At 25.4% G+C, this 12,071-nt stretch overlaps 2 protein-coding genes across 2 annotated transcripts in view; both read left to right on the forward strand.

Moving 5' to 3' along the window:
* The window catches only part of LOC117168118 (dynein assembly factor with WDR repeat domains 1-like), a 27,352-nt gene extending 26,820 nt beyond the window's left edge, over positions 1-532 (forward strand). The window contains exon 8 of the mRNA XM_033353514.1: positions 191-532. Within this exon, the coding sequence (XP_033209405.1) occupies positions 191-387 (197 nt within the window). The 3' untranslated portion in view covers positions 388-532. The remainder of the gene's footprint in view (positions 1-190) is intronic.
* A 3,730-nt stretch (positions 533-4,262) lies between these two features.
* Positions 4,263-12,071, forward strand: part of LOC117168159 (solute carrier organic anion transporter family member 4A1) — a 55,615-nt gene continuing 47,806 nt past the window's right edge. Inside the window, exons 1-3 of the mRNA XM_033353587.1 lie at positions 4,263-4,487; positions 4,939-5,061; positions 5,740-5,795. Coding sequence (XP_033209478.1) covers positions 5,745-5,795 — 51 coding nt within the window. The 5' untranslated portion in view covers positions 4,263-4,487; positions 4,939-5,061; positions 5,740-5,744. The remainder of the gene's footprint in view (positions 4,488-4,938; positions 5,062-5,739; positions 5,796-12,071) is intronic.

Here is a 12,071-nt window from a genome sequence, read left to right on the forward strand (position 1 = left end):
ATATATCTTTTGAAAATTAAAATTCGAAAATTTTTTCTAAAGCCTCCAGGGGAATTCGTTTTCGCACGAAAAAATTTTATGTGCCCTTATTGCATCCGGACCAACAATTTTACCGTATGCTTGTATTGTAGAAATATTATAGAATTCCAAACGTTTTTAACAGTGTAATAAAACATTATTTTTTGTTTAGTTTGTTTTAGCCCAAATGGTAATCAAGTTTTGACTTCTTCTTTGGACAAAACTGCTCGTCTCTGGTCGCTGGAGTCTGGAAATTGCATTCAAACACTGGATGGACACACGGATGATGTTTTCAGTTGTGCTTTTTCATACTCTGGTGACACCATTGTCACAGCGAGCAAAGACAGTACTTGCATAATTTGGAGGTGACTTGATTGGTTTCGAGTTGGAGCCTAGCTTTTAATCCTAGCCCTCTTTATCACCTATGTTGCTTATTTTTACATCCTGTGAACCAAAAAATCTAGGATATAAAAAATTAAAATACGCTGCAGGTCCCATAGATCCCAGTCCGATTATCTAACTCCTAGAATTGCTGGCCCACGCAGTTTCTCATGGGGCAGGACGAGAAACGTTTGCGACTCTCGCCTTGTAAGTGCCGCAAGGCGCGAGTAATCAGAGGAGTATATTGCGCAATATTATGCACTCCAATTGGAAACGGTTCGGGCGGCCCTGACTGCTTGTGTTTCGAGGGTGCAGATTTAGTAACAAGGCCCGTACGAGGCAACCCCGAAAACTTTTATTATATGGAACTTGGAGTGTAGTTCTTAAAAGAGAAATTTTATTTTTGCAGATCAGATTAATAAGTGTCAATTTTGTGCGCCAAAAAAGAGGGTTTTGGATTCTTCTTTGAAATTAAATTATAAAACTAGGTATCCAAATAGGAAATCAATTTTAAACTGTAATAATATTTTCGTTCAAATAATAATAATACAATTTTAATAATGAAAGGAAACAATCGAAACTCTTATCTTAAGTAGAGTATCTTGTCTCGATTCAAATGTTTACAAATTTAGAACATGAATCACTTTATTTGACAAAGAATGTAAATATAGAAATACATTATGGCTTTTGAAATCCTGATATACGGCAACTTAAATTAAGTATCAAAATTTGCGTGATAAAAAAGGATATTTATTTAATCTGTTAATGTAGGAATAAGTAATTCTGTGATTCATAAAAGTTTATATTATAGTGATATTTCTACACATTTACTTATATTGTTAACTAATATTGGAAATCTACTATATAATTTATACAGTAGGAATAATGTAACATTTATAAATAAGTAAATAATTATCTGTATAAGAAATATGGAAGAAAATATAATCTTCGTTAACTCTTCGGTTGCGCATTGTTAAAAATATTTGTAAGGGATCTCAATTATTTATAAACTTTTCACTAAGAGGTTATCCATAAACTAAGTAATCAATTTGAGGTGGGAGAGGCTTACGCCAAAAACTAAGGTTGGAAACAAAAAATCCAACTATCCCACTATTTTTCGTTGACAAATCTATTATTATAGAACTATTTTAAATGGTGGTACTCTTAGTTAAAAATCATCTTTTGATACGAATGTTCTACTCTTTTGTTGAAAATTCTTTTTTTTTCAAGATTTTTCATTTTTGTTGCAAATTCATCCCTTTGGTTGAAAATTTAACTATTGTGTTGAAAATTCGTTTTTCTTTTGGTTAAGAAATAATTCTTTTAACTGAAAATGTAATTATTCAATTTCTGATTTAAAATCCATATTATTTAATAAAAATTAATCTTTTTTAGTAAAAAGTTTAACTATTTTGCTGCAAATTGGTCCTTTTGATTGTAAGGTCAACTAATTGATCTAAAGCTAGACAACTTCCTAAAAAATTATTATTATTTTTGGCTGGAATTTCACCATTTCAGTTGAAAAGTCACATTTTCGGCTTGAACATGGACACTTTTCGTGGAAAATTCATTTTTTTAATGCAACTACTTGGTTCAAAATTAAACTATTTTTTCATAAAAATTTAACTTTTTTTGTAGAAAAATAACTTTTTTGTTAAAAAATTATATTGCTGGTTGAAAATTTAACTGTTTTGTAGACAATTCGTCTGTTTGGATTCAAAATTTAATAATTTTGTTGAAAATTAATATATTTTCTTAAAAATTCGTCTCTTTGGCAGAACATTAATCTTCTTGGTAAACAATTAATCTTGTTGGTTGAAAATTCAAATATTTGGTTAAAAATGTGTCTATTTTTGTTGAAAATTCCTGGGTTTTTTTTTATTAATTTTTTACCTCAAAACTTAATTTTTCAATCTTGAGTGACAAATTAATTTTTGTGTGTTAAAAAATTAATTATTTTTGGGTACAAATTCATGTCTTATTATTAAAAAAACCGTCTTTTTGGTAAGAAAACTAATCTTTTCTGCTGGAAAATCATCCTTTTCGTTTAAGATTCCCTTCATTGTGTTCAAATTTGGTCTTATTCGATTGAATTCAATTTATTGAAAATTATTTTTTTAAATTGTTAACTTGACGAATCCATTTATAATTTTAAAAGTATATTTTTTCCGTTGAAAATTGAACAATTTGGTTTGGAAATCATCTTCTGACTTTTGAAAGAAAATTCATCTTTGTTGTTGGAAATAGAATTTTTTGGTCAAAATTCAACTTTTTGGATTTATAATTCAACGGCATTCTAAAAAATTGGAATTTTTTGCTTAATAATTACACTGTTTTTGATTGAATTTTTTTAAACGTTTGACTATTTGGTTGCAAATGCATATTTGTAGATTTAAAATTGAACTATTTTCATAAAGTCATATTTTTTTATCAAAACTTCAACTGCTTTATTAAAAATCATGCTTTTGGTTTGAAAATGTGTATTTTTGTTGTTAAGGACGTATTTGTTATCTGAAAATTTTACTATTCCATTTATGGTTTAAAATTTATTTTTCATAAGTTGACGAAATAACTGTGGTGAAATATCAACCTTCTAGTTAGAAAATTTTCCTTGTATGTTTTAAATTTATCTTCTAATTTGAGGATTTACCTATTCGGTTAAAAATTCGTCTTTTGTAGTAGAATTTCACTTGTTGAAAAATCGTTTTTCTTTTATTAAAAATTAATTTTTTCAACTAAACATTTGAAGATTCTATTTTTATCTTAAAAAATTATTTTTAATAATAGTTGAAAATTCAACTACATTTGTTTTAGAAATAACCTCTCTTGATTAAAAATTGTTAAAAATTTAACTAATTGATTTAAAAATTCGACAATTTTGTTAAAATGCATCTTTGTAGGTTGAAAATGTAACTATTTTGCTAAATTCATCTTTTTCACCGAAAATTCAACTGTTTTATTAAATAATCTTCGTTATAGATTAGAAATTTTTGTTTTTTATTAAAAATTAATTTCTTTATTTGAAAATTTAACTATTCTATTTTTGGTTTAAGTTTTTTTTTTTGAAGTTGAAATTGAGCTATTAGGTACAAAAGACGTGCATTTCGTTGAATATTTGTATTTTTTATTGGAAAATCGATCTATGGTTTTGAAAATTCATATTCCTGGTCAAAGATGTACCTATTGGGTAAAAAGTCGTATTTTCTGTTAAACCCAATTAATTGAAATTTTTTTTAATTCATTTTTTTAGGTGAAAATTTGGCTTTGGAATACAATTCATCTTTTATGGTAGAACAGTCATCTTTCTTTTTAAAAATTAACTCTTTTTTAAATAAACTTTTTCTGTTGAAAATTCGACTGTCTTGTAAAAGTTTTGTATTTCTGCTATGAAAATTTCATTGTTTTTGGTTGAGTTTTATTCTTTACTGTTTGAAAATTCAAACATTTGATTGAAATACATCTTTGCGCATATTGAATATTTAACTGTTTTCATAAATTCATCTTTTTTGGTCGAAAATCCGACTACTGTGTTAAAAATGAGTTTTTTTGGATTAAAAATAAAATTATTTATGGCTGCGTTTTTTTTCTGGTTAGGTGGGGAGCATGGGGCGGGGGGGGGGTAAACACAAAATTAGTAACCTAGTTTATGGACGGTCCCTAATCGAAAAGAATAAAAGCTTTTCAGAAAAAATTGTAATTTTTGCGATAATGCAAAAAAATGTAAATAATATTTATATAAATTCTATAAACACGAATTAAATTAGAAAGTGAAATCATATTTTGTAAATAGGAAATTACTAAGCCCCACTTTGTTTTAAAACCAATGACTGTCACTAGTGAACGTCAGTCTAGACGCGTTCCTCGTACGGTCTGTGGGCACAACATTAAATATTTGAGAATGTGTATAAAATGCCTAACAAATACTTCCTTAAATTCAAAAAAATATATTTTAACAGTTATAAATATTTGGAAAATTGTCACAATAATTAATATGATTACACGGAAGAAATAAGTGTAACCAATTCAATTGGTTCATCTTCACAAGTGAATATTTTCAGTTTGATGTGAAAACACTTATTTTATGTGAAGTAAGTTACCTAACCAGTTTTCCGTCATACTAAAATGTTCTCAATGTTTGTAAATCTTAAGAATATTATTTCATGAACCAAAAAAAAGGAGTGTACATTTGGGAGAAATAAATATATTATTTCATAAATTATTGTACAGATTAAGACTTATTACATTGTCTCTTGGTTAAAACTCTACGAATTTTATAATTAAAATTAAAACCTTTGAAGATTCGAACCCTGTATATCCTTACTCTTTCAAAAATGCTTTGATTTGAGATATTTTATAAAAATCTAATTGCGTAACATACTTGTTTATCACAAGAATTTAGTTTTATATTATTCCCTATGCTATTTCAAGAAAAATTGAATTCGTGATCAGATTTTTTAAACAGTAATTACCTTATAACAATAATTATGATAATGAGACCTTAAAAGGTATTGGTCGGAATACTAAAATTGCTTCTTCAAGGAAATAAGAGTGCAAAAGATTCTTTAAATTACACCGCATAAGTGAGTGCATGTGGGAAAAAATTGCACAACAATCATCAAGCATACTCACGCAGGTACCTTTCTGATGCAGATGTATTAAAAGGTATGTCTTATTTATTAAATCAATACATTAAAAAAAAATTCTAATTTTTTAAATATAAAAATAATAAATCTGTATGAAATAATTTTCTATTCCTGTGGAGAATAATTAACACATACTAACATCATAAGAGAACGTATCTGAATCAATTTGGTCAAAAAATAATTGAACTGGATGTAAAAACGGTGTTCTTGAATGTTCAAAAGTCACTTGTTTCTCTTATTTTTCAGCTACTATCTGTAATGGGGTTTCACGACAAATAACATAAAACAACTTCTGTGTACTAAAGAGTACATTTCGGCCTCTGGTATCACTTTTATCACTTGTTCTTCTATTATTTACAAAAACAAAAAATGATTCACAAAGCTACTTACAAAAAAAATGTTAAAAACTGGCTTTAAATCACTACACTGTTATTGCACCGAAACACTTAATTTATAAAATTCAAAAGAAAGTGAAAGTATAAAGAAAGTTTAATAACCTACGATTAAGGAATATTATTTTATATAAGAATAAACTGTGATGATAGGACACGTAATATTCTTTAGATCCCTACTTTCAAATTAAGAAATATATAATTATCATCAATAATATGAATTTTTAGATGAAAAAGTCATATTCTTTTGTATTTTTTTTATATTTACATTGATATATAATTTTTATTGTCTAATTATTTTACAGTAAAAATGCAGGGTGCTGAAAATCCTGGATTCCAAAATGAGACCAATCATGATTCTGTAAGTCTTTTTTTACTAAAAAGAAACTTGACAATAATCGTTAGTGTAATTTTGAAAAAGTCTATTTTTATACTTTTCTTTGTGTGAAAAAAAATTACTTTAAATTTTTCTTATTCTAAATTAAGGTTTTCTTAAATTAATGTGAGCTGATGCAAAATTCATTGGGTCAGTTCTATGCAAATTTTAGGAACGTAAACACTGCCTAGGCCTTTTATAATACACTCTAATTGAAAATCAGTAAAAATTTGACTGATTAAATTAATGAAGAATTATTCGACTGACAAATCAGTCATTTTTACTGCAAAAAATATTTGTTTTAACAGATAAATTAGATAATATTTCTGACTGATTCAAATATTAACTCAAAATTATTAATCTTATTTCAATAGAAGTGACTGATTTATCTGCTACAATAATGTAGTGAAATCATTTCATGATTAAAAATTTTCATGTAATTTGTAGATTTAAAAAAAATTATTAAAATTAAAGATGAATGTCTGATTAAAATATTGTAAACTACGGATTAGATAAATCAAAATAGCTGATTTTATTATTTTAAATTACTGATTATTTCATTCCAAATGAATAATAATTTAATCGATGAAAGTGATCATTCAAAATTACTTTTTCGGTCATGGGAGATCAATGTTTAAAAGAATTCATCTATTTGGTTAAACGCAACTTTTTTAAATTTAAATTAAAGTATTTTTTGGTTGAAGAATTAACCATTGAGTTTTTTAATAAAGATTCATAATTTTTGTTAAAAAATTAACCTACTTAGTTAAAAGTGGAACAACTTTGTTGAAAATTAAGTTTTTTTTCAAATGATTTATAATTTTAGTTCAAAACTCATATCGGTATGCTTCAAAATTAATGTTTAAAACAGTGTTTTGTTAAAATTCTTATTTTGTTGGCAGAAAAAAATATTCAGTTGAAAATTCACCTTCTTGGTTAAATTCAACAGTTTTTTATTTAAATAAAAATAAAATTTGGTTGAAATATTAATGGGTTTTTATTAAAATTTGAAGTCCTTTTTGGTTAAAATTTTTCAATTTTGAATTTTTTGTTGAGAATTCATCTAATCTTATTGAACATTTTTACTGCTTCGTTAAAAGTTCAACTACTTTGTTAAAAATTAATTTTTTTCGGATATTTATAATTTTAGTTAAAAATGAAACTTTGGTTGAGTATTTCTTCTGCTTATAATTGAATTTGTTATTTAAAAATGTATATATTCTATTTTTGGTTAAAAATTGATATTTTTTATTTCCAAATTCAACTATGAAGTTGAAAATTCAGTTATTTTGTTTTAAAAAATTAATATTTTTTGGAAGAGGAATAATTTTTTGGATGAAATTATGTTTTTTATTGGCAATCGAACAAATTTGTTGAAACAAATTTCAAATTAACAAATTGAAAATGTTTCTATTCTCTTTTTGGTTAAAAATTCAGTTATTTTGTTTACAAAAATTAATATTTTTTGGAAGAAAAATCATTTTCTTGGTTGAAATACTTTTTTCTATTGGTAATCCAACAAATTGGTTGGACAAATTGCTTTATTAAAATTTTATTCTTTTGGTCAATGAGTCATAGTTTTAGTTGCGAATTCATCTTTGTAGTTTAAATTTGAAGTACTTTGTTGTTGAAAATTTGTCTTTCTCTATGGAAAATTCATCATTTTTTGTTAAAATGCCACTCCTTGATTCAAAATCGGACTACCCCAGGTGAAAAAGTTATATATAGTTTATAGTTTTAGTTAAAAAATCATACCAATAATTTAAAACCCAACTATTTGGTTAAAAATTCACATTTTTTGGTTAATAATTCAACAAGTTGGATAAAAATCGAAGCACTTTCTTAAATAATCTTCTTTTATTGAAGATTGAAAATTTTACTTAAAAATTCATCTTCGTAGTTGAAAATTTAACTAATTGGTTGCAAATGCATCGTTCTTGGTTAATAATTCAACTAATTCGTTGAAACTCGAACTACTTTGTTTAAAATTATTTTTTTTAGGAGATTCAACATTTCAGTTAAAAATTTACCTCTCTTGTTGAATATTTCTTTTACTGATTTTCTGGTTACAAATTAATATTTTTTATTTTCAAATTCAACTATGAAGTTGGAAATTCAATTATTTTGTTGAAAAAAAATTCATCTTTTTGGAAGAAAAATAATCTTGTTGGATTAAAATACGTTTTTTTTTGTATTGAAAATACAAGAACTTTGTTCTTGGATTTTTATTAATTGTCTTTTGTTAATAATTTAAATACTTGTTTGAAAATCGCAATACTTTATGAAAAATTCATTTTCTTGGTTAAACATCGTTTTTGTTAATAATTCAACTACTTGGTTGAAGTATGGAAAAGGATGTAAATCGCTTTAACAAGACTTTTTACAAGCGAGAAAGCATTGTTTTTATCTCAACCGAGGAGACGAATTTGTATAAGTTAATTAAATAAAGAAGTTTCATTATCTATAGAGCAAGGTTTCATCGTATTGTGATCCCTCTGCGATAAGGACCATAAAAACAAGGAATTCAGGTTAATGAAAAAACCTCAGAGTAAGCATCTGGCTACAATCTTCACATTCGTTCCCCAATTTCCCTCATTACCCGTTTTTATAACAATTTTCCGTATTTCCTCTCTTTTTAAGAAATTTTTTATTTTTCTCATTTTTCGCTCGAATTCATGCACTCATCTCTGCTGGTTAAAAATTCTTTTATTTGGTTGAAGATTTAACTGCTTGGTTTGAAATTCGTTTATTTTCTGTTGAAAATTAATTTTTTTCACTAAAAATGTACCTATTCAACTTTTTGTTGAAAAATCATTTTGTGGTAGTCAAAAATGCATATGCTTGGTAGAACGTTAAACTACTTTGTTAAATATTAATTTTATTTTGAAGATTGAACTATATAATTGAAAAATGTGCTTTTTTGTTTGTTTGTTTGAAAATTAATCTTTTCAACTGACAATTTAACTATTCTGTTATTGGTTGAAAATTGATCGTTTTTAATGAAAAATTTATCTATTTTGTTTTAAATTAGTCTTTTTGGCAGAAAATAAATCTTTCTGTTAAAAAATCAACGACGTAATAATAATTTTTATTTTATAATTAATTTTTATAATGCCTATATTATAATGCAATTTTATCAAAAAAAAAAATTAAGTCTTAATGAAAAATGTAATAGTTCAATTTTCAACTAACAAGGAAGGATATTTTGATAAAAAAGTTGAATCTTAAAAATAAATTGAATTTTAAAACAAATTAGTTTAATTGTTCACCAAGCAGCTGAATTTCGAACTAAAAAAGATAAATTCTTAATGAAAAATTTAATAGTTGAATTTTCAAATAAAAACAATCACTTTTCAACCAAATGGTTTAATTTACTATAAAAATTGTTCCTTTTAAGTTAAACTTATTGTTTTTGTAAAAAATTAAATCATTTGGTTGAAAAGTGATTGTTTTTAGTTGAAAATTCGACTATTAAAATTTTCATTAATAATTCATCTTTTTCGGTTTGAAATTCAGCTGCTTGGTTAACAGTTGAACTAATTTGTTTCAAAATTGAATTTATTTTTAAGATTTAACATTTTTATCAAAATATCCTTCTTTTCAAGTTGAAAATTGAACTATTAAATTTTTCATAAAGAATTAATCTTTTTGAGTTAAAAATGCAGCTACTTTGTTTAAAGTTGAACTAATTTGTTAAGCATTCAATTTATATTGAAGATCGAAGTATTTTATTACAAAATTCGTTCTTTTTTGTTTAAAAATTAATTTTTTTAATTTAAAATTTAATTCTTCTCTTATAGGCTGAAACGTGATAGTATTTTATTAGGTGCTGTTGAGGTCTATCCCATTTTCGTGAAGGCTGCACGTTGAGGCAAAGATGTTAGGCTTATAATATCTTTGGTTGAAGGTTATATAAGTTATGTAATGATTCTTTTAATTTGAAATGAATTTTTAAATTAATGTGAAGTCATAAAAACATTAATAAGTAATAACAAGATGGGTTTAAAAAAAGAAATATTAATTAGTTATTGCACTTTCAAAGTGAAGGACACATCATTACGTAACAGTAATAGAAACTTCTAAATATTAGTCCACCAAAAAAATTCTCTTAAAACATTATTAAATTACTTTGGAATTGTTTAAAATTTAAATGTGTCATAAAAAGTAATCTTAAAAATAGTAAAAATTAATAGCATTTATAATGTCAAGAAGTTAAGGACATATTACATTACACAAAAGATAACATTAAATCCCCGTAGGACAAAGTTCCAAGCTTTGTTCCAAAGTACAAATTTTTTTCAAATAATTTATAGGAAATTTGAACTATAGAAATTGAAGATTTATCTTTAATGTAATGTTATTATATCCTTAACTTGTTGTCCAGTATCATAGAATTTACTCTTGTCAGTCTAGTGTATTAAACCAACCCTACCTAGAAACAAAATTATTTTTTAGCATCCCTTTGTACCTCAATTTTTGGAAAATGCAATATTCATCTTCAGCAGAGTAATATATATATATACATGCGTATACATAAAACACAAATTTATTCATAGGATCTGAGAAATAATGTGGATCATTTCCTACTTTCGAATATGTAATACAGATTTCCATTTAAGAGAGAAATATGGAAAGATTTAATCTTTTCAGACAGACGTCCTTTTATTGCTCAACTGATTTCAATCTATTTTCAAGTTTAGTTTTTAATGACACAATTTAGGTTGTATAAAAGGGTAGTCCAAGAATGAATTGGACTATTTTTTTCGAATTTTTATGAATATCGCGCGGAAATTTTTTCGAATCCACACAAAAATAAATACAATTTTTTTTAAGAATGGCATGTAAAGGTGGCGCAAGCCCCATGAAGTTTCATACGTATTTCCCATACGAAGAAAAATACTATTAGCTGAATCGAGTTGAAACTCAGAATTTCTTTTCACAATTAGCCATAGAATACAAATCCATAATTATTTTTTAAACATCACCCCCATTTATCTATTTTATACGGTCCAAAAAAACCCCTATAAGTAAAAAAATGGATTTTGAAATTTTTGGCACTAATTAAGAATTTTCATGATTTTTAAAATGAAATTTCTTTCGAACACATAAAATACTCCCTTTCTGATAATTATACGTTTACATATGTGGTTAAGAGAATTCATTGTTTTGATCAATTTCTTCTTACAATTAGAATAGAATAAGAAAGTAGTGGTTTTCTCAAAAATGTACTACTTTTTGTCCAATTTTCAATTAAGTTTAGGTAATAGTGAACTAATTTTAACAAAAATAATGGTTTAAACAATGTGTTATTATTGTTGATAATATTCTCTTCGAATAATGCTATAAATTTCCGTTTTTTTAGTTTTAACTTTTTGCCCACTTTTCATTTGGAATAAGTTAATATTTATTGAAGTTTTTCAAAAATAATTAGGTAAAAAAATTACTATTGTTTATAAGTGTCTTCTTCTATGTTGATACTACATAGTTGTGGTTTGTTTTTGAAATTTTTAATTTTTAGTAAACTTTTTAATTAGAGTAAAGTAATAAGTAATTCAAGTTGACAAAAAAAATGGTTTAAAAAAGGTATTATGATCGTTAATAATATTCTATTTGCTTAATGGAAGAAAGTTTCAGTTTTTTCTGAAATTTTTAACTATTAAAATATTTTCCACTTGTATGACTAAATATTATTTAAATTAAGCAAAACTAATTGCTTAAAGAAATGGTTTTTGTTTACAACTACATATATTTATCTATATGTTTGCCCATAATTGCGGTTTTTCTGAAATTTTGAAGTTTAGTTTACTTTTCACTCAGTGAGGTAATAATTATTGCAAGTTACAAAAAATAGTTGTTTGAACAATTTATTATTGTTCATAACTATCTTCTCTTAGGTATGTGCTAGAAAGTTTTGGTATTATAATAATAAATAAACATCATAAAGGGGTGGCATTAAAATATGTGAAATTGCCAATTTTTCTTTTACGCTTTGCAAATAGCTTCTTGTTTTAATTAAAAACAAACTATTACAAGTAATCTATACACCTTATCAGAAGTAAAAATATATCAAATAAAGCTAAAATGCCAATACATAATTCTATATTTGTACCGACTATATTATACGGTAGCGAGACATGGACTTATCAAGAAAAAGATAAAATTAAAATTAACGCAATTGACATGAGATTCATGCGCATAATAAGCGGGAAATCCCTAATGGACAAAGTAAGTAACGAGATAATTCTAAAAGAATGTGGTGCA

This window comes from Belonocnema kinseyi, chromosome 2 (genome assembly GCF_010883055.1).
Source record: "Belonocnema kinseyi isolate 2016_QV_RU_SX_M_011 chromosome 2, B_treatae_v1, whole genome shotgun sequence".
Classification (NCBI taxonomy): domain Eukaryota; kingdom Metazoa; phylum Arthropoda; class Insecta; order Hymenoptera; family Cynipidae; genus Belonocnema; species Belonocnema kinseyi.